General features: G+C 37.7%; 1 protein-coding gene across 2 annotated transcripts in view; it reads left to right on the top strand.

Moving 5' to 3' along the window:
- Window positions 1-24,484, top strand: part of LOC137281652 (transmembrane protein 164-like) — a 72,772-nt gene that overhangs the window by 32,934 nt on the left and 15,354 nt on the right. For both annotated transcript variants that reach the window (XM_067813036.1, XM_067813035.1), the window contains exons 2-4: window positions 14,141-14,553; window positions 15,893-16,009; window positions 23,776-23,854. In XM_067813036.1, the coding sequence (XP_067669137.1) occupies window positions 14,185-14,553; window positions 15,893-16,009; window positions 23,776-23,854 (565 nt within the window). In that variant the 5' untranslated portion in view covers window positions 14,141-14,184. The remainder of the gene's footprint in view (window positions 1-14,140; window positions 14,554-15,892; window positions 16,010-23,775; window positions 23,855-24,484) is intronic.

The raw sequence follows: 24,484 nt of genomic DNA, 5'->3' as shown, positions 1-24,484 counted from the left end.
AAGAAAATTCAGCAATTCAATTCAAATTAACACTTTAATTGATATAACTGAACAGCTTTTTCATTACATTTGTAGAGTGAATGCATTGTCTTCCTTGTCTTTCCTTATGACCCACCTACAATGGCAAATGTCCCACTATTTTGATTAATCATGGTCCAAGGCCCCAATTCTTCTGAAAAGTAAATTAGACAGAGTTTATGACATTTACCATGGATGCAGGACAACAGGTCCTTTCAGAAAGTAGGAGGATAATCTGCTTATTCATTGGTATGTCTGAATGATTTACTTCTCAACTCTACTATTGGTCACAGTCAGACACTAAACTGAAATTTTATATTCTAACATTATGTGTCTTGCATATCCAACTTGAAATAAAGTCCCAATCAAAATAATGGAAAGCTTATGTTCATGTGATAGTGGAAGGTTATGTCTGTATACTGACAGAGACAAATAAAGGATCACAGGAAAGTTCAAGTAGTCCTTTATTGTTTTCCAGTTTTCATCACCAAAAGAAAACTGGATAGTATGGATGGAATGCTTGAATTTTTCATTGGATCCTTTATTTGTTTCTGTCAGTATTTATTTTGTTCATGTGTCAAAGTCATGTGGTGTATGCCTTTATTACATAAAATGTCACAGAATATATATATATACATGTCTATCATTTTGATAGAACGAAATAATCCCTTATAAACTAATGACCACTAGTGAGATGCAAAATTGAGAACTTGATTCATTTAAAGCTTTAGCATTGCAGAAAAGGCTGGGTGGAAGGGATGACTACCTCAAAAAGAATGTGTACATATATCGTTTCAGGAATGGTCAGTTCTGTACACATCTACCAACAATCATAATCAGTATAAAGTAAATACTGCAGGAAAAATATTTTGGTTGAAATCTATTGGAGGGCTTCTGTTTAACATTCAAACTATTCTAGCCTTTCATAGTGGTGGAAGAAGTGGTGGAAGATTCATCTTGTTTTAGTCTGATAGGTATTGCTATTTATTTCAATATGCATTCTTGTGTTGTGATACGTGCACGATTTATTGATTGAGGTTTTTCATGTGGCTTTGTTTTCACATGAAGATGGTATCCTCAATTGTTTTTTTCATTTTTGTTAAGTCTGAAAAGGTGCAGGGCCCAGTTGATTTTGGTGGCCTTCAGTTAAGTTTCAAGGTCATGGTGACTGGTTTTTAGGAGTTTCATACACTGGTCAAGGTCTAAGATATTTTTGTGTTTGAACAACTACAGTGCAAGTTATCACGATAGTTTGAGAATTATGTTTCTGTTGACATTTTGCTTCATCTTAAACTACAACTTTCACTTTCATTTCTTTTTAAGTTTGATTTGATAATATGTGGTGGGGGATTTTGTGACCTTGGTGACAGTGCTTGTTTCATATCATAATACTCTGCATTTTTGTTGGCTTTTGCAATTCGTAATAATCACGATATGTACAGGAAACTGATCATTAATATTTCCACTGTTGCAACCCTAAGGTTCAGTTGCTAATTCCTGAGTTTAAATTCCATAATTTAATATGACTGGGCATATATGCAGAGCAAGAGGAAATTATACTAAATTTTGCAGAACACACAATGTATTGTTGTTTTATGATAGGTATTCATTATTTTTAGTATGAATAATGTTATTTCATTTAAAAATGTGTAATGAAAATTTAGGAGGGACCATATACCTGAAGCGATCTAGATCGCACTTTGTCCTTTTATAAATCTATTCTCAGTTGTGTTTTGAAACAGATTGGAGCTGCTTGTGACTAACTATGGGATTGTAACACAGCTAAAGTCCTAAATGAAGCAAGTCTTATAAGATATCCTCAGGTTCCAATTTATCCGAGCTTCTTCATAATCAAAGGAATTATTTGTTTCTGTCAAACTTATGTACATACAGAGTCTAAGCATTAGTATACTAGGTGTCCACAGGACAGGTACGTATATATTTCTTTGGGCTGAGTGAAAAGACACACAGAGAATGCTCAGGGAATGTAAACACACATAGAAGACTCAGAGAACATAACCACATACATAGAAGGCTCAGGTAAGTTACACACACACATAGAGGACTCAGGGAATGTAAACACAGACATTGAGGGCTCAGGAAATGTAAACCCACATAGAGTGCTCAGAGAACATAAACACACACATAGAAGGCTCAGGTAAGGTAAACACACACAGAGGGCTCAGAGAACATAAAAACACATAGAGGGCTCAGAGAACGTACACACACACATAGAAGGTTGAGGGAATGTAGACACACAGATACAGGGCTCAGAGAATGTAAACACACATAGAGAGCTCAGGGAATGTAAACACACACATAGAAAGCTCTGGCATTGTATGAGCTGAGGAAATGTAAACACACACATAGAAAGCTCTGGCATTGTATATAGGTATAGAGAGCTCAGGGAATGTAAACACACACATAGAAAGCTCTGGCATTGTATATAGGTATAGAGAGCTCAGGCAATGTAAACACACATAGAAAGCTCTGGCATTGTATATAGGTATAGAGAGCTCAGGGAATGTAAACACACACATAGAAAGCTCTGGCATTGTATATAGGTATAGAGAGCTCAGGGATTGTAAACATGCATCAACCCATGTCCCCCCACCTGACCAGTGAACAAGTTACACAAACAAGATTTCTGCTCCACATATAACCATGCTACCATTCAGCCCAAGAAAAGTCCTATTTTGATAGCAAACATTTGCAATGTGTTCCCTGGCACAGATTGGTCACCAGACAGGCATGATGGACCAGGAAGTTATGGGCACTCTTATCATGCACTGAGATTGTGAAAAGCAGAATTAAGATGTCTGGTCTAACGTGTACAGGGTCAAGCAAGGCTTGATACTCCTCAGGAATCAGCAATAATTATCAGGAAGAAGTTCACTGCATTGCATATTTTCAATATTGTTGATGATTAGCTAGCTGGCTCATTGTTATTGAAACTCTGTTGGCAGTTACAAACAGGCATGCAGGTTCCTGTCCACTAAGGGTTTGTTCTCTGAATGACAGATGATTAGAGATTTCAACAGTTAATGATTAGACAAATACAGGATGTTTATATGTTTGAAGCAAATAGCCACCTTTTTTTTTTCATTACAGTAGAAATATTTCAGTGTATGTTTGTCATCTGCTGCTGCATGGTTGTGTTGGATTTCAGATATTTTTTTGTGAAAAAAAAATCTTGGAAGACCAAGATTTTTTGAATTGATGATAGGGATATTCTTCTGCACTAATTGCACATGCTTGATAAATTTGTGCCCCTCATATGATCAACTGGTGTACATTTGTGGAGCTGTTGGGGATCCGAGTGGTTAAAGCATTTGCTCATTACACCTAAGACCCAGGTTTGAACTTTGATTCTCCACCATGTCCCTCACCATCATTTTGCTGGAATATTGCTAAATGCTGCAATAAAACATACTCACTCACTATATGCAGTGATAGAAATTAACACTGTCCCAGAGGCGAGTAGAAGTTTGTCTGGGCGAATTAGAACCATGTTACTGGTTGCCCACTGCACGACAAAGGTTTGTCTCACTGCTGATTATAAAGATGGAAAGATGTCTGTCCCTATCCTCTCTTCTGATAACTGATTAAAAGCATCACCATAATCACTGAAATGTGTTTGCCCCACTGCAGCTGGTAAATATGAAATGAATATTTTACTGCAGCATTTGTTTTAACTTAGTCAGTAGAAAACAGCTTGAGCCAGTACGTTTTTATTCAAATAAGGTTAATTTTTATCACTGTATATACAAATTGTCTTAATGCATGTGTCACATTTAGTGCAGTAGTAGGGTAGCCTTGTGGTTAAGCCATTTGCTTGTCATGCCAAAGATAAGAGGCATGTTTCCTTTTCCTAACATTGATATTAGCTCCACTATTAACTTTTTAACATACCACTATTAAGTATGTCCGCTTGCATTATGTCTTACTAATACAATAACACTGAGGTGAGGTTGATGAGGTGAGGTTGATGAGGTGTGGTGAGGTGAGATGAGGTTGATGAGGTGTGGTGAGGTGAGGTGGTAATGTGAGGTGGTAATGTGAGGTGAGGTGAGGTTGATGAGGTGAGGTGAGGTTGATGAGGTGAGGTGAGGTTGATGAGGTGAGGTGAGGTTCTGTGGTGAGGTGAGGTTGATGAGGTGAGGTGAGGTGAGGTGTCCCCTGCCATAATGTTGCTGAAACCTTCCTAAAAGTGGTGTAAAACTAAACAGTCTAAACAGTAAAACTAACAGCAGTCTCACATTTTGTGCCCTGCTTTAGTACGCGTCTGTTAAATTCTTAACCTATCTGTAAGTAATCTTTATAAGGTCTTGTCATTAAAACTGAAAATGGTCATTACAGTTTGCATGATATAACCATGGTAACAGTACTGGAATATGCATTTCAAACATTTTGTGATATTTTTCCTGGGTCACACATGGAAAAAACAACCCAGTTGCAATATTTTGAATGCATGCAACACTTAAGTGTATAGTCAGTTTGTCTCCTAAGCATAGTTTATAACGTTGTATAACCCTCTACCAGACATGCAGAGGAAATGTACTGAAAAAATAAATCTAACTCCTGTCTAGGCTCCTAGACAAATATCCAACAGTTCAATTAGATTTAATTTGCTCGAAATGCTGCTTTAGATGTTGAATATGATCAAATGTACCTGTTTCCCATTGAGGTAGAAATAATTGTCCAGGAAGTGATTATTAAACAGACTTTAAATGTGTCAGTACTCACTCTCTATGCTGCATTGTTGCATGAGAATGAATATTAAATAGGCTTTAAGCCTGTTGGTACATGTCCTCGATGCTCTAAAGGATAATTAAAGAATTTAGTTGCTGAAACTGAAGGTAAGTCATTGTTGCATGAATCAATCAGCTCAAAAGTAAACTGCCGTAGCAATAAAATAATTATGTTGTGATTACTAATATCTCCCAAGGAGACAGATATGATCAATATGATCATTGATTTTGCATTCATGTACAAGTGTGCATCCTGATAATGATCAGTTTTACGTGGGTGCCATTTGATCTCATTTGAGGACAACTAGAGTGAATTCCCAGCAATCTGATTCTGATGCGACTTCTTTGCCTGACCTATAATTTGATGCAGATATCAGTGTGGGATATGGGGTTGTTTATTGTGTTTGTTGTGTAAACAGTCTAGCCCATATATCAGTGCTGTATTCTCAGATGGCGTTTATTGCAGCTTGTAGATGTACATACAGGTTGTTATGAACCAGGTCAGTGTAAAATATTTGGCGTAATTTCTTATAATGGGTACTTTTAATGTACAACTTAATTTGGATGGTTTTGCCAGTGTGATTTAGACTGAATGGCTCATTTGTTTGTGGACTACTGATTTGTGTGATGATTTGTTCATGTATATGCAGACTTTATAATGGAGACATGGCTTTCTCATAGTCTCAGAAACTTAATTATCACTTTGTAGATTTGCTCAAGGCAATATAGACTTGCTTAATACTGTGTTGACTTACATATGTGTATGGAGCCTTGCTGTTGTCATTAAAGACCTTGACATGCTCAAAACTGTAGATTTGTGCGGCAGTGGGTTAGCCTGTGTTCGATTCCCCACATGACTACAAAATATTTGAAGCCCAGTCTTGTGTTGCCCGCTGTGATATTGCTGGAATTTTGCTGAAAGCAGCATAAAACTAAACACGCTTACTCATTGTAGATTTGTTTATGATGTGTAACTTGCTCAAGATTGTGGACTTTTGTCCTGATTTTATAGGCTAGAATAGCTATGTATTTGTGAGTGAGTGAGTGAGGTTGCACATTGCTCTTAGCAATATTCCAGCAATATTAGGGGTTTGAGGGTGGACATCAGAAATGGTTTTCAGCATACCAAGTGAATGTTTTAACCACTAGGCTACTTTGCCCTGTAGACTGCATGTCTTTATAGACTTACTTATGACTTTGTAGATTTGCTTTTCTTTTTCACTTGCTCATGTATTGAAGACTATTTTTCCTTGGCTGCGCCGTACCAAAAAGATGTTAAAATATGGATACTTATTGGTCCCTGTCCCTGTCTGGCGCTCTGAGCATTAATGGGTACAACAATGACACTCTTTCTGAGTGTTCTGATACTCATCCTTCATTTTGCAGCATGGTATCTCAGTGGGCTAGCGCTATAAAACCAGCTAGGCTGGGCTAGTACAAGCAGCCACACATTCATGTCATATGAGTGAAATATTCTTAAGTGCAATGTGCATAATCCAGTTCACCCCCCACCCCAACCCCCACATATTTTATTTTTAACCACCTGCATGAAAGGATATTTTGAACCAACTATTCCACAAAAAAAATCTGACTTCCAATTTGAGTTGTGCAGTTTTCACCTCACCTCACCTCACCTCACCTCACCTCACCTCACCTCACCTCACCTCACCTCACCTCACCTCACCTCACCTAACCTCACCTAACCTCACCTAACCTCACCTCAACCCAACCCACCTCAACCCACCCCAACCCACCCCAGTATTAGTGTATCCGTAAGACATAATGCAAGCGGACATACTTAATAGTGGAATGTTAACAGGTTCAAATGTTAAGAGTGGAGCAGATATCAGTGTTAGGAAAAGGAAACATGCCTCTTATCTTTACATGCCTTGAACATAGTGAAAAGAGATTTATCAGCTATTTCTCCTTAGGATCTATGAGAATTGATTAAAATGGGATTGGCAGAAACTGTTTGAAAAAAACCCAAACAAACATTGTGGGTTATTTGCCACTGCAGGTCAAATGGTAATCAGCCACACATACAACTAGCAGTAAGCAATATGCAGCCAAGTTCTTGGTTTGTAATCTTTGCTTTTGAAACAACAGTTTGTATTGAAGTTAGTGTAATTTTAAGAAAAATTAGACTACACTGTCATATAAATTTCCTGAAAATTGAACAGGTCTTCATATAGCCATGATTAGAAGACACAAATTCTGTAAAAAAAATGGGGCTGGGTATTGCGGAAAATTTTCATATTGCTATATATTGCAGTGCGATATATAAACTACTTTTAATAATCAAGTTGATGCTTGATTTATAATGCAAAAACACAACAAAATCACTGTGCTTGATTAAGCTGTAATAAATACTTTTTATCTTGAATCATGACAAAATAGAAATGTGAATACTATTTGGCTGAAATGAAACAAGGAATGGAACAACTGAACATCAACACAGTGGCTACTTGATTGAACTAGTTTCTCTACTCTCAAAAACGCCCTGACATTTTAGACAGCAGGTTTACCTGGTCAGGACATACAAGACATCAGTGGTCATTTAAGAGTAAGCATTCAAAATATTTTTATCCAAAACGTTGTGAAACACTTGAACAAAAAATAAAATCACAATATTAAACTGAAATTAACAATCCAGCTAGTGTAATGTTCACTATGATCAGTCCCACCATTATCGAAATTTAAAAGGGACTGGGAAAGGCAGCGGCCATGGGCCATTTTGCACATTAGAATGAAAAATGGTCCATTAAAATTTGGAAGGTTACTATTGATACTGCATAAATATAAGAAACATCTTCATCACCACACCACTACAAAAATCATCGTCATCAACGTCAATCAACGCCACCACCTCCTCACAATTCCCACAAACACCCATCATTTATCACAACAAGCATCACCATTATCACCATTATCACCACTGTGTGAAAAACTTAAACATCAGAAGATTTATGAGTGTTAAGGAGGTTTGTGAATGCATGTCAAAATGAAAACAATACTGTTTTTTTATCAGCGGATCGCAATATGTATTGTTTTCATGTCTGAACTGGTAAATACCGGTAAACTGGTTGTATTGCGCAGCCCTAGTAAAAATGAATACTTTAAACAGCATCTTTACTTAGGCATTCATCTTAATATGCCTTAAGTTGGTTTTGTCATAAGAGGCATCTTGAACCCATGTAGCAGGGGTTAAAAAATTCCATCGCCTGACTTCCGGGACATGTCGGTATTCATCTCGGGCAATCAGATAATGGTATCTTACTAGTCCATGGGCTGCTAGATAATTTCCGCTTACTGTTTGATTTCACATCCGTTCCAAACGTAGCTGTTAAATTTCACAATGATAATAAGGTAGGGCTATCTTTCCTGGTTATTTATCACTTTTCAATAAATAGTCCAGTAAACATTCACATCGAATATCATGTTGATTTATTCTTTCATAATGTCATCATGATTATGTAAAAAATTTCAGGGCAATTGGAAAATTAGTCAGGACAAGGTTACTCTTTTAAAGTCACTTGCCCATACGGTGGCTGTCCACTGTACTACCCATCAAAAGTTTAGACAGACTTTAAACTCTCTCTATATGTTACATATATACATGATTACATCAAAGATGAACTTTTTCAATGACTTTGTGGAACTAACTGCAAACCTTATGTAAATGAATTGCATGAGTGTTATTTTATTTTTTGGTGTAAAGTTCTGTTAAGAATTGGCCAATTTTCACTGAGTTTCATTATTTATTGAACTTATAACAATAATCATTTAAATATTCTGAATTTTTTGTTTTGCAATGTGTAAACTGTACCTTTAAACAGTGTGGAATACTTTGCAAAATGTAGTTATGAACAGTTGCTGGAAGCAACTCGACCATATTTACACTCTTGAGTCTAAACTTTTGAATGAAAGTATATTTTGATGGAAAACCTGTTGATATTCTAGAGATTGCAACAGATATTAAACCTACAACATTTTTGTGCTTGTGTTCTTTTTGTGCTGGTGATCTGGACCTTCTTTTACAGAGCAACCTTTACCAAACTTAACCTTAACTCCCATTCTTTAACACTGCACTAAGTTTACCTTAGTGACTTATGATCACCTTACTGCTTTCTTAAAGGAGGCACAGGTGCCTAGCTCTTGGGGGTGTGGGTTTGAATCCTGGATGGGACTCAACCCAACAAAAGTACAAGAATCTGTACTAATGAGAAAGTGTTATCCCAATTATGACAATTATTGTTTTCTTATTGTGAAAAATTGCATTGATATTAGTAGGGTCTCAGTAAGCTTAAAATGTGAATGAATGTGAGATATTTTCTCATTTGCTATCTGAGGCCAGACTAAGCCTAACATCTTGCTTGCTGGTTATCAGCATTCCAACAGATTTACACAGTCAACCAAACTGTAAGGCTGTATTGATTTTGTGGACTGAAGCTTTCAATGGATTGCTAATTATCAACAACATAATCTGTCCAATTATCGGTTTGGTTTTGCCAATTATTGAATAGTATGCATTTAGGTAGATCCTGACAATGACTTGTTTGTTTTTAAATGTTCATTTTGTTACTGAAGATCTGTTTGATTCTGAGTGTTCTGTTTGTCTTTAAATGTTCTGTTAGTCCTTAAATGTTCAGTTTGTTACTGAAGATCTGTTTGATTCTGAGTGTTCTGTTTGTCTTTAAATGTTCTGTTAGTCCTTAAATGTTCAGTTTGTTACTGAAGATCTGTTACTCCTTAAATGTTCAGTTTGTTACTGAAGATCTGTTTGATTCTGAGTGTTCTGTTTGTCTTTAAATGTTCTGTTAGTCCTTAAATGTTCAGTTTGTTACTGAAGATCTGTTAGTCCTTAAATGTTTAGTTTGTTACTGAAGATCTGTTTCTCCTTAAATGTTCAGTTTGTTACTGAACATTGGTTTATCCTTAAATCAGTGTTCGTGTTAAAGCAGAAACACTTTTTTTTACGCAATAAAATATATAATAAAACCACACACAAAATATTTTGTGTGCATGTTTTGGATGCATAGATTCTGATCTAATTTTAAAAAGTACCTAAAAACCGCAAGATATAGACATACAATAAATTTTAACATTATTCAGGATTGTACTGAAAATTTCTCACACAAAAGATTTGGACTACATATTTAAAATTTTATTTCTGCATGCACTCATACAAAACCTACCGTGATCACTGTAAATGCTCTGTTACTGAACATCTGTTTGACTTTGAATGTTCTGTTTGTTACTAAACATCTGTTTGTTTTAAATGTTCTGTTTGTTACTGAACATCTGTAAATTGTCTTTAAATGTTCTGTTTGTTAGTTACGGAAGATCTGTTTGTCTTTGAATGTTCTCTTTGTTACTAAACATCTGGGTTTTTTAGTTTTTAAATGTTCTTTTTGTTACTAAACATCTGGGTTTTTTTGTTTTTAAATGTTCTCTTTGTTACTGAATGTCCATTTATGTTCAACACACAATGGATTGGGTTAGGTTAATGGGGGAATTAAATAAAATTTATTGCAATGAATATAAGATCACTTTTTACAAAGCATATAGATTCCATCCGAACTTTATTTATTCATTTCTCTAAAAATGAGCTTTATCTTTTGTTCAGTATATTTTTAGCATGCCTTTGAAACATCAGTCTCTGATAATTAAGCAAGTGACTCAGATTGGTTTTCTTTAAGTTTTGAGGATTTGTATGAATGTGTTCAACCACTCCCTATATCCAGCAGTGGTTACTGGCAGGGAGCTTTTTCAACTCTGAATAAGTAGCTTATTATTGGTGATTTGTTCACTGGTAGCAACACAACCCGTTCAAACAAGTCATCATTAACACAGTACATTGCTTGTGACACAAGGTCCAAGTTAACGGATCTACACTTCCTGATTATTTGAGAAACATGATTAGCAGCGAGACTCACAGTAAGTTGTCACGTGCCTAAAGGTTCACACTCACTTAGGACAACCTTCACTTTCAGGAAATGACTTGATAAAGTCATGACTGGAGATTTTTCTTTCTAAAGGTTGAAACTTCCTTACCAACCCATCAAAACAGTCACAAGGTTATTTTTTGAAGTTTGGATTTTGTTGTTTAGAGCTGCTAAGAAGGTCAGAGAAAACATTTTTACACAGTTATGGTCACATGATCTTGAACTTCCTAGTAGCGGTACCCTGGTGCTTGTAAGAAGCGACTAATTGGACCGGGTGGCCTGGTATTTCTTCCGTGATAACACCGACTAGCAAAATCATGGTCCTACCAAAATTCACTACTATGGATTGAAGATGTCAAGCATCATTTCTAAAATGTCTGTTTTATATAACGCCTTATGATTTCACTTTCAGGAATGTTTAAAAAATACCTGTACAGTAAAAAATGTGTTCACTTTAGACACTTTTCATGATAATTCTAAAATATAATACATTTCACCTAAAATTGTTCAGCAGCTGTTAAAACATTTGTCACAACATCTGTCTCCCCTTTGGAAATAGTTCTCTATTCAGGATGTGGTCATGCAGTACATTAGGTAATATGTTTCCAAAGGTTAGTGCTAGAAGTAATCAGTGCAGGTAGATTCAGTTAAGCCTCTTGTCTAGACAAGTGTTTATTATGCTCTGTACAGACAGACAAAGGGAATCATTGTTTAGAAAACGTTTGGATTTTGCCAGTAATATTCCAGCTTTATGGTGCCAGTCGAGTTGGGACCAGACAATCCTATGATCAACATCATGAGCATTGATCTATACAACGTGAATATTATAGCATGTGACAACCAAGTCAGCGGGCCTAACAATCCAATCAGTCGCCTCTTAAAACTTTCATGGGTTGTAGAAATTGTATCCATTTTGTTGATGTACAGTCCAGTCTTGTTCATCCGACATCAGTTTATCTGACAATCAGCTGTATCCGATGCTTTTGTTGGTAACAAACTGAATAGACATAATTTAGTCTCATTTATTTAGTCTGACACCCTTGTTAATCTGACAATATGCTGTTCAGTGGATGATATCTCAGATTAACGAGACTTGACTGTAGTTCTGTGATAACCTGATAGCGATATGGTTTCATGTAAGAAATATGTTGCGTGCAAATTAAGTATAGTTTGTGTATGGGGGATTATGCAGACACCAGTCAGTTTGGTGGCCCTGACTCTATTTTCAAGGTCACCACTACATTTTGGTCACTTTTCAGATTCTTGTACTCAGTATCTTCAAATTTGATGACAGCTTACAATGGGGGATTAATATGCAGACACCAGTAAGTTTTGGTTACCTTGACTTTGTTTTCAAGGTCACTTTGAATTGAAGCAACTGATTTGATGACCAAAAATGTGGAAGCTATTATTTACAGGAAGCGATTCTTTCACAGTCATAGTAGCTGGACATACGATAATGATGCACAGTATATATACAGTTATAGGATGGGATCTGCCAAGACAGGGATATTTGTTGTTCCAAATAGTTGGACCAAATTCAATTTAGCTAAGGGAATAAGATTCTCTTCAAGCGCAAAACAAATTTGATATTTTAAAGTGAGTATGGTATGGTTTTAGCAATATTCTAGCAATATCACAACAAAGGATCCAGAAATGGACCTGTAAGTAACAGACGTGGGAATTTTTCACAGATCCATGGATTTCCAGATTTTTTTTGCCTGATTTTATATTTTGTTTTTGAGATCGATTTAAACCTGCAGTTAAAGACCTCCATGACCCCTGCCTAAATTTTCAATTTTCTGTCACAGATATGTCTGTTTTCAGAAGAGCTAGTAATCTTAAATGTGTTATTATTAGCTGGGCTTACTAGACTGGACAGAATTGTACTTGACTCAGACTTTGGATTAGTGGCTAGAGTGACCGACTGACATTCATTCTCTCACTTAACTAGACCTTTCAGACAAAACATGGTGACTGAATGTTTGAATAAACCTAAATGAACTATAATTAGCTGAGCTGTCTAGACTGAACAGAATTTTATTAGACTCGGTATTGTGTTTCTAAATTTGCTAACATCATGAGATAATCAGTAATGCAGTGCTATACCTGCTTGTCAGATATTTTCAAAATATTGCAAGTCTAGCATTTACTGTGTTTCAGATGACTGACCTTGAGCTAGGTAGTAGAAGCAAGCCACCTTGGGTTTGTGCTGCTTATGCTCGTGCTTGTGCTTGGGTTATGTATAGATGGTTCTCATTGGATATATATATGGAAGATTACTGAGTGCTGAGTGTGGTCTTGAGCAACAAATATATACAATTAAACAAAATTCAAGAAACCCTTCGTGAAAAGTGAGCAGTGCATATTGTGGTCTGTTGTGTTGATGACCCAGGGCCTAATGCCTAGAGTGACACAGCTGCAAAGAGGCATACATCAGTACATCAGACTGTATATTCCTCGAGAGAAGCATACAACTTGTAATATTATCCCCAAGTGGACTAGCCTGACATTATGGCTTGTTGTTTAGGAAGGTCAAGGTCACCTAACGTGGATAAATACATGCATATTAACACCAATAATTAATGAGAAGTGGCACAGTTGCACAGTTCGTTCTCCTTGGCTCGCAGTAAATGTGCAGTGCACTACAGGTGAGGGTTAAAATGGGAATTAGCATAAAAAATATGTTCCATGTAGATATGCACATGTCGTGGCATACATAGTAATTAGTCATTAGGAATATGTTGTGATGGTATGACATCTACCTATATGTGTTCTGATGGTAGAGTTAGTGTACTTGTTGTAGAACACTGAGGGAGACTACAGGCACAGGTAGTGTAATAGTAAGTAGAATTAAATGTGGAAGGGCGTTTCACTGCTACCTTCTAAATGTTACAAGTCTTGGACTAGCAGACTAACATTCAGAAGTGTATGCATTACCATACCTGTGTGATTCAAAGCATTCCCTACTTCATTTCATTTTCTTATTCTGCTCAATGGTATACACACATCCTTTGAAGGACATGAAGTTGAATAATATTGATTGTCATGTACACTGGTATTCGTTGTGTGGACTAGATCAAGGTCGGAATAGGTCTTTAGCAACCCATGCTTGCCCCATGAGAGTTGACTAAGAGGATAGGATGGGCAGGCTCGCTGACTAGGCTGACATGTTATCGGACCCCGATTGCGCAGATTGATGCTCATGCTGTCAATCACTGGATTGTCTGTCTCGTCCAGACTCAATGATGTCAAGAATATTGCTGAGTGCAATGCAAAACCAAATTCACTAACTCCGTCTTGTACTTTAGAACATCTTGGCATTGTTTAGTTTGATAGCGATGCTGATGATGATGAACTCTGAAACTTTGAACGATGAAGAGGATATGTAACATGATGACTGACATTTCATTCCTCTGGTTCCAGGTATCCATGAATCCAGGACGTACCAGCTGATACCGGAAAGTGAGATGACGATGGATTCGGAAAAGTTTCGGAATAGTTCTGGGTGGATGGGGCTACTGGAATGGATGTACGAAGGAGTGGATCACACACTGCCAGGCAATGGTGGACGTGAGTGCGTGGAGTTCCTTGGAATCTCACAACGGATAGTGGAGAGTTCTTGTGCCACCCTGTTCTCATTGTTTGTCATGTGGTTCGCGTACCCACGCCTCACTCTACCAAAGATTTCCTACGACGACATACGTGACAATCAGATAGGAAAACGTTTACTTCTAGTCATCATGTGTTTGACTTTCGGGATTGAACTTGGATTCAAGTTCGCCACTCGACAGTTTATATGGGTGTTTAATCCATGTCATGTTGCAACAGTCATACAGGTAGGTTACTTTCGGTTTTATTTTGGTGGTGATCCTCGACTATTCTCAAACAGTTCATAGAATTCTTAACTTCGATCGTAGCCATTGTATTAAGTATAGGAAAAAACATGCCTCCAAGGTTTTGGTAGACAATGTGAAACTGGAGGGGGAAGGTTTTCCTGACCCTGATGGTTTTATATTGTCTGCGAAAACCGAGAAGTGTTTTCTCTAACATATATCTTGTCAGTGATGTATAATTACTATGTAGATGATCATTTACTGAGGTTACATAACAATAACTGAAGCGCATGTAAAATCAATTTAATGACAGTAACTTTAAATAGATAATTCAGCCACAAGGTCTTTGTCAGCCCCGTGTCCATGTGGTTGAGTGTCTGCCTTCAAATCTGACTTCCACTTCCAGTCTTGCTAGGGAAAACATTTGTACTTTGAGTTTATTCTTGCATGACATTTTTCAACTGATTTCAAACACTCTCATATCATTTGAATGTTGATGTTCATATAAAGATTTGGAAAAGATGATTGCACAAAGTAAAACCTGGGAGAAGATCTTACTAATGAAAAGTAGAACCTGGGAAGAGGTCTTTCTAGCAAAAAATAAAACCTGTCCCTGCAAAACAAAAAACTCAAATGCGGTTATTCAGGGAAAACAAGAAATGACCTAATATATAGTGAGAAGCACACTTCAGGTTCATATGAATGGGCTTAAGAAGCTAACCAGGACAGGATTTCTTGATTGAACCTTGAACATGTGTGTTTATTTCATGGCAGCATCCTTTGACTGGATCACCAAGAAATCCTTGCTTGTGTTCATGGATTGCAAGCAGAAACATTCCCTTCCTTAAATTACTAACACTACCGTGTTTGCCTATGTGGATATCAATTCAGAATAACCTGCTTTAACCTGTAAGGTTATTGTTTTGATTCCATGGCAGAATACTGGACCTTCAAATGTGCTTTGCTGAATTCTAAACAGGATCCATTTGATATGGATTCCAAGACAGAATTAATGCCTAAAACCACAACAGTACCTTGACTGCCCCACCACTCGCTCAAGCAGCATCACTTTAATAGGGACTCTCGCTTTCAGAATCCTTGTCTGAACCCCAAACACCATCTCACCTCTGTGAATTCAGACCTGAATTCCTTCAATTAAGAATCTCTTGTCTATAACCTCCAAGACATCAGGTGCAACTCAGCAGTATTACATGATGCTCCCCTGCCCCAAGCCCTCTATCTCGATAACAAATGACCTGTCCCAAAATAGTGTTCAGTCTTTTCAATTGTAAGAACATATATTTCATCTCAAAGATATTTGTAAATCAACTAATTTTTTCAGATATTTTTGTTAGCGGCACCTCCAAGCAAAGCAGTGACTGCGATGTTCCGACTGCACATGCATATGTTGACGGGGGCGCCAATAGCTGTACTGTTTCCAGTTGTCAATACACGATTGGTGAGTTGCTGTCATCATGGTCTTGGTTACCTCTGACTGTTCCACCCACAGACTTAATTAGTGGTGTTCCGATGATTGAAAGTAATTGAAAATTGATTGAATGAAGGATTAAAAGTAATTATCAATTGTGAAAAACAGTTTCGATTTATAAGAATTTTTTTGTTTTAGTATAACACTCTTGAAAACTAGCCATTAGATTTGATGAATATTCATGAACAAACATGTGCTCAAAAGTGTAAAGCTATGCGCATGGAAAAATTTTAACCATTTTTATTGTTTAATCAGAATGCCAGTGTCATTCTTGCATGCATGTATTTTATTCCATGGCAGTATTACTTATAAAAAACATTAATTAGATTTAACTGTTGAAAAAACTATAAAATTGGTGATTACATTAAAAATGTATACATATTCTTTCACTGCAAGACCTCCGATAATCGATAGTTGATTTCATTTCCGATTCCCCACGCTAGACATAAAGCACCATACCATCTAACTGTACCTTACGTTCCAACGTAACAAATCCACAAAGCATTTGTAGTGCTATGACATTCGTAGGACTATTGTTAGCTATGAACATGGTAAAATCATTTTAAATGTTCCTGTCAGTGTGCTAAATAACAACTGGCCCACTATCCCATGGCTAGTAAAAATCAATTCGGGCCAGTAAATGTTCACAGTAACTGGCCTTTGTAAATATATCACTCTCCCTGACTTGCCATAATACACTTCTAAATCATTTAAGATTATGGGCTGGTGAAAATGTTTATCATATTAGCGACTTAATGATGACATGATCTCTTATTTGTTTTTGATGGTATTTTGCCTGTTTCTAAATATTGGTTACATTTCTACATTCCAATTTTGGACTAGTGAATTATTTTTGTGTAACTTTCAGGTACAGCTAACCCCACTGACTAGCAAGATGTGGAAACTAATTTGCACACTGGTTTGTGTCCATAATTACATTGTATTTCTAATTGTAAACCACATGTGATGTTATGAATCATTTGACAAACAGTGTTTGCAATACTTTAATTTGGCCAACTGGCCAATTTGCAAAATTTTAATGTGTCATTTGTCCGTCAGGGCCTGCTGCAACCTGCTGACTCAAATATCTACATACCCAGAATGAAATCTGCAGGCTCATTTTGTCAAAGACTTCACTGTACACAGTTTCACACAAAATTCGTTAGCAGACCCTATGGCACTGAGAGAAGCTTTTATCCCTGAAAGACTGGTGTTAGCATTCCCATGTGCAAAGCGCTAAAAATACCAGGAAGTGAAATGTAAGTTTGTGTAACATGATGGATCAAGGATGATTCTCGAATGTTAATGAAGGAAAAAAACAAGAGAAAGATTCCAGTTGTTAAGAAAAAGACAGATAATTTACTGAAGGCCATAAGGGCCTGCAGATATTTGGAACAGCTGGGCCGATGAAATAACAACTGGCGCTTTTTCAAACGCTGATTTGAAACTAACTCGGAACTTGTCTCTCTTGATATTGTGTATTATGTGGCTATTTTGGTCAGTACTGTCCACAGCTAACGCTTGTCAAGAAATAAAGTTTAACTTTGTGCAGTTTTATTGCATACTGAAGTGGAATATGAAAATAACACTCAAGATGTTTTTTATGGGTCTTGTTCCAAAACTTCTATTGTGCATTCAAAAGTTTTAGTCTGTTCTAAACTCCACAGAATAAAATAAAAAAGCTCAGCTCAAGTCGAGAATGATTAAAATGTTTGTCTGTCTTACTGATCCCAAAGAAAGAATTAAACATGGAGCCCATCTCAGGTCATAAAGTTGTTGGTCAAGTCCAGTTTGCTTCTGAAGGAAAATAAGTTTTATGCTTGTTTCCTGTTGGACTTTGCATTTATACATCTTTTTGTCAGATATTTTAATCTAAATTTATTTATGGATCTAAATATCCGAATGGTTAAAGTAAACTATTTTGACTTTTTCACTACCCACAATATATACACAGGTGTTTAGTCCAGGCAGCTATAGTGTGTTGATGCATTAAAGACTCCTTGCAGTACTGATGTAAACAGATTTTTTTCTCTTCTCTCCCCTATCCCACCCCCCGAGTAGCGTTGAAAACAGTGTTCACTAACAACTTGCCCTCTTGGTACCTGAAATTCCTATTGGGCTACAGCTTACTGTACTCCTACATTTAGACCCTGGTTGATAGCAGTTAAAAACCTTTCCAATGTGACAGCGAAAGTGACATGACACTGACTACATGCATTCTGTTGAAAGGGTATCTAATCTCTATGCTGGATGTATGTAACATGCATTATTGTAATGTGTTGTGGATGAAAACAACATAATACTTATTTCAGTGTTTGTAAGGTGCAAATCAAACAATTATAATTTGTGTCTGATAATCCCTTACCATCAGTGCATCTTGTATCCTGGATTGTGGGATATACACAGTTGTGTCATTGCTGCCAGAACTTGAAAAGACAGCATGCCAAATTTCATGCAAATAAGTTTGAGTTGGTACACCTTGTTGACCTAGAATGACATACTATTTAAACGATCAACACTTTAGTACTTACTATATCTATCATGAACTGTGACTTGTATCTTTAGCAAAAACAGTATTCAGTATTAATCACCTGTAAACTCCGATGAATCTCATCGTAATGTCCACAGGTGTCTGGTCAATGTCAATGTTCCTTTGGGTCTTGGGACCCATGATTTGATCTTCAGTAACCCATACGTGTTGTCAGGGTCAGGTGGTCAGGCTCTCTTTGCGTAGATTGATGCTCTTGCTATTGATCACTGGATTGCTTGGTAAGGACTGATTATTTATAGACTTGGTCTTCAGTAACCCATGCTGCTTGTAGGAGGTGACTAATGGAATCAGGTGGTCAGGCTAGCTGACTTGACACATATCATCATATCCCATTTGCGTAGATTGATGCTCATGCTATTGATCACTGGATTGCTTGGTAAGGACTGATTATTTATAGACTTGGTCTTCAGTAACCCATGCTGCTTGTAGGAGGTGACTAATGGAATCAGGTGGTCAGGCTAGCTGACTTGACACATATCATCATATCCCATTTGCGTAGATTGATGCTCATGCTATTGATCACTGGATTGCTTGGTAAGGACTGATTATTTATAGACTTGGTCTTCAGTAACCCATGCTGCTTGTAAGAGGTGACTAATGGGATCAAGTGGTCAGGCTTGCTCACTTGCTTGACACACATTGTCATATCCCAATGGCATTGATCGATGCTCATGCTATTGATCACTGGATTGCTGGTTAAGGATAGATTATTCATAGACCATCGCCATATAGTTGGAATATTGCTGAGTGTGGTTTCAACAATGAAACGAATTAGTCGGGTAGCTGTGAGAGAAGCCTACTTTCTGAAGTCAGTGAATCAATTGAGTTAGTTTGTGACTTGCGATAAACTGGATGCATCTTGTTTACTGGCCTGAAAACACATTGCTCATAGATACCCACTCAGTATCACTAATTATATTATATGTTTCATTTCATCTGTCATGCTATTGTGCCATTAATCTAGAGTAGGATGAATAGTATGGATAGACAACTTCTTTCTTGCAGGGGATGTGACGTTTCGGTGCAGATTGTAACACCATCATCAAGCAAAAGATACAAATCATATGCACATCGAGAAATATATACATGGCAGGGATGTGAGTTTATACAGTTGAGGGTTGATGTATAGTATGTTGACATGAGGCTTGATGTGATGAGATGATGAAGCCAGTGGGCAATTCTTGATTAGGTTTGATTAGTTGATCATAAGCCGCAGGGATGTGATTACTTTGATATCTGTTGATTGTTGATCTGAATTATTTGATGTTGATTGCCTGGTTTCCCTGTCTTGTAATCGGACTGGTTAGTTTCTAGGAGTAATCTAGATTGGTTGGTAATCTAGAGTACTTTAAAATCATGTGCACATTCTCCATTCTGAATTTAGATCATGGGATTAGAGGGATCATAGACATGAAGGTTTAAAAAATTATGAACCTTGTTTCAAATTCACAGGACTGTGGTGCATTACTACAGTTAATAAACATATTTACACTGATTCTTTCAAGTTCTTTCGGTTTTGAATGTATCGACAAGTGTATTATCTTCGAAAAAGTAATGATGTACCGATGTGTTATGGCATCCCTTTACCAAATGGAACTGTGGACAAAGCTCAATTTCAAATCATTCCTGACCTGAATAGGACTCTAGATTTATTGTCTAAGGTCTGGATTCCATCTCACAAAGTGTTCCTAACTCAAATGTGATTGCAAATTTTTCCGTAAACTTACGACAATGGTAGCGCCAATGACACACTGGGAGACAGACAACCTGTTTCCCTGTCTACAGCAGGACTGACTAATGTGTGTACCAGTTGCCATGTGGTGCCTAATGTGAGGAACATCAGTGGGTGTATCTGGTTGTAACAGACTCCAGATGGTCTTGACGTAAGACAGTCATGGCATCTCCTCTCTCAAGCTACATGCTGCTGTAAATAAACGCACCATAGAGACTTAGACAGTTGTTGTGGCATTGAGGTCAGGTAGAGTACCATATTGGGTATAATTAGTGGGTGGATGATTGGGTTGTCAGAAATTATGTAAACCATAGAGACTTAATTGTGGCATTGAGGTCGTGTAGAGTACCGTAGTGGGTGTAATTAGTGGATGGATGATTGGGTAGTCAGAAAATATATATACCATAGAAACTTAGTTGTGGCATCGAGGACAGGTAGAGTACCGTATTGGGTATAATTAGTGGGTGGATGATTGGGTTGTCAGAAATTATGTAAACCATAGAGACTTAATTGTGGCATTGAGGTCGTGTAGAGTACCGTAGTGGGTGTAATTAGTGGATGGATGATTGGGTAGTCAGAAAATATATATACCATGGAAACTTAGTTGTGGCATCGAGGACAGGTAGAGTACCGTATTGGGTATAATTAGTGGGTGGATGATTGCGTAGTCAGAAATTATGTAAACCATAGAGACTTAATTGTGGCATTGAGGTCGTGTAGAGTACCGTAGTGGGTGTAATTAGTGGGTGGATGATTGGGTAGTCAGAAAATATATATACCATAGAAACTTAGTTGTGGCATCGAGGACAGGTAGAGTACCGTATTGGGTATAATTAGTGGGTGGATGATTGGGTTGTCAGAAAGTATATACCACAGAGACTTAGTTGTGGCATTGAGGACAGGTAGAGTACTGTATTGGGTATAATTAGTGGGTGGATGATTGGGTAGTCAGTGACAGACTAGATTTCTGACTGACTTTTTAAATTTACTGCTGGCCAGGCCACTGGTCTTTTTGATGTTCCATTCATCTGGCTAAATTCACAACAGCCTGGTGTGTGGTTAAATAATTCTTTTAGGGCAGGTAACATTTTTAAGGGAATAGCCCTGTTGTGTGGCAGGGTTTGGGGCTTATTTCATGTATGCTGTAATACTGTACATTGTTTAAGAAAAAAAAAGATCGAATCCCTGACTATTCAACTTATTTTTGAGATCAGAACCATAACATATATGTTTAGGGAATTATGATAAAAATAAGATTGACATGTTGAATGAGTGTCACTGAATGCATTGCAATTTATTTGCCCTTACCATAGTGAGTGAGTGAGTTTAGTTTTACGCCACACTCAGCTGTATTCCAGCTATATGGCTGCGGTCATTAAATAACTGAGTGTGGACCAAACAGTCCAGTGACCAGCAGCATGAGCATCGATCTACACAACTGGGAACCGATACATGTGTCAACCAAGTCAGCATGTCTGACCACCGATCCTGTTAGTTGCCTTTTGTAGCAAGCATGGGCTGCTGAAGGCCTATTCTACCCAGGATCTTCATTGTTTTCCATAGCCATAACAATGATAGTCACTTGTGATAGGTTTGTATTTATTGTCTGTGCCAAAGATGTTTTTTGAAGCATTTGATCAACACTTGATAAACCAGACTGTTGTACCTGGTGTAGCTCAGGGAGAAAGGGTTTTTGCTTGAGACGAAGACATGAAGAATATGTTTAAGTCTATGAACAACATATGGCACACAGACATGGTATACATAGAGATAGCTTATACAATTCTGGCTGTAGTGTTAGCTTTACCAACCATCTTGTCTTAGGGCCCAAGGGATGGAACAGTAATGGTGTTCTGAATGGCTTTTGATCGCAAATTCTTGAGATTCCATTGATGTAAACACAGATGTATGATGTCATATAAGAAAGGAGTGATGGTTGTGTTAATTTAGAGCCCTTATCCAGGATGTAAGCACCTCCTGCTTTTCCAGACTCTAATAATAATAATCAGTGAGTGAGTGAGTTTAGTTTTACGCAACACTTAGCAATATTCCAGCTATATGGTGGTAAATAATCTGTAAATAATCGAGCCTGGACCAGACAATTCAGTGATCAAAAACATGAGCATTGATCTGAGCAATTGGAAACCGATGACATGTGTCAAACAAGTCAGTGAGTCTGACCACCCGATCCCGTTAGTCGCCTCTTACAACAAGCATAGTCACCTTTTATGGCAAGCATGGGTTGGTGAAGGCCTATTCTACCCTGGGACCTTCACGGGTCACCTTTTATGGCAAGCATGGGTTGGTGAAGGCCTATTCTACCCCGGGACCTTCACGGGTCTGATGATGATGATGATGATGATGATGATGATTAGAGTACTTTTACAGTGCAGTACTCCTCACCACAAATGAATAAGCTCAAACACGCACGCACAAACAGCACAACATTATTACCCTAGATAACCCAAGCTGCCTGTTGGGTGCTAAAAGGCTAGAATCATTTGACTTATCCCACCTGGTACCCATTTTTCTGCTTGGTCAGAACAGAGGCAATTTTGAATGAATTCACTTGCCAAATGGTGATCCTGATACACAATACAATAACATAGCTAAAACAATATTACAACATAGTATTAATAATAACGGTTCAGTGTCTGTGACCCCCATTTTGTGGTCCAGGAGTTCTGAAAATTAAGAGTATGAGTTTCCTGGAGTTACAAGCTCCTGTGATTCCTGACTTCAGTTTTCCTTCCCTGCTAGTAGCTTAGACGGATGTGAAATGCCAGATAGATTAATCATTTTTAAAAAAAATACGCTTCCTACACGCATCCGCTGGCTGCGACAATTTTTCACCGGTAACTCATTTTCCCTTGACCCGTCAAGGTCCCGAGGATGAATAGGCCTTCAGCAACCCATACTTGTGATAAATAACAACTATGCTTGTCGTAAGAGGCAACTAATGGGATCGGATGGTCAGGCTCGCTGACTTGGTTAACACATGTCATCGGTTCCCAGTTGTGTAGATTGATGCTCATGCTGTTTATCACTAGATTGTCTGGTACTGACAGACCACCGCCATATAGTTGGAATAGTGTGGCATAAAACTAAACTCACTCACTCATTTTCACTCGCTAATTATAGGCTTTCAAATAAGATATATTAAAAATAATAAAATACATAAAACTTTCTTGTTTAAATATCATTCACAAATGATGGTTACCAAAGTACTACAAACAGAATTCATCAACACCGTTCTCAATTACATACGCTTTTGTCAGAGGTTGTCAATGAAGGAAGTGTGCAGGGCTCATCGGACGGATCCTGGCTAAAAGTATCATGCTTATCATGTTTTTTGTTGACCTATGGTCACCTGACTAGCTGATATTTTCATCAAATGGTAAACTTTCGGATCTGTTGTTTCTTATTATTGATGGGTTTCATGTTTTGTTTCAGTTGCCCATGGAGACAGAGGTGTACTACATTCAACATATTCTGATGCTTGTCATACCATTTTACCTCTTGAAGACTGGAGGTAGGTGTACCAGAACAGCAAGTTCTGATGCTTGTCATACTATTTTACCTCTTGAAGACTGGAGGTAGGTGTACCAGAAGAGCAAGTTCTGATGCTTGTCATACCATTTTACCTCTTGAAGACTGGAGGTAGGTGTACCAGAAGAGCAAGTTCTGATGCTTGTCATACCATTTTACCTCTTGAAGACTGGAGGTAGGTGTACCAGAAGAGCAAGTTCTGATGCTTGTCATACTATTTTACCTCTTGAAGACTGGAGGTAGGTGTACCAGAAGAGCAAGTTCTGATGCTTGTCATACCATTTTACCTCTTGAAGACTGGAGGTAGGTGTACCAGAAGAGCAAGTTCTGATGCTTGTCATACCATTTTACCTCTTGAAGACTGGAGGTAGGTGTACCAGAAGAGCAAGTTCTGATGCTTGTCATACCATTTTACCTCTTGAAGACTGGAGGTAGGTGTACCAGAAGAGCAAGTTCTGATGCTTGTCATACCATTTTACCTCTTGAAGACTGGAGGTAGGTGTACCAGAAGAGCAAGTTCTGATGCTTGTCATACCATTTTACCTCTTGAAGACTGGAGGTAGGTGTACCAGAAGTTCTGATGCTTGTCATACCATTTTACCTCTTGAAGACT

The sequence above is a fragment of the Haliotis asinina genome, chromosome 4 (assembly GCF_037392515.1).
Source record: "Haliotis asinina isolate JCU_RB_2024 chromosome 4, JCU_Hal_asi_v2, whole genome shotgun sequence".
Classification (NCBI taxonomy): Eukaryota; Metazoa; Mollusca; class Gastropoda; order Lepetellida; family Haliotidae; genus Haliotis; species Haliotis asinina.
The sequence above is the reverse complement of the archived record's forward strand: the minus strand, read 5'-3'. Positions and strand labels throughout refer to the sequence as shown.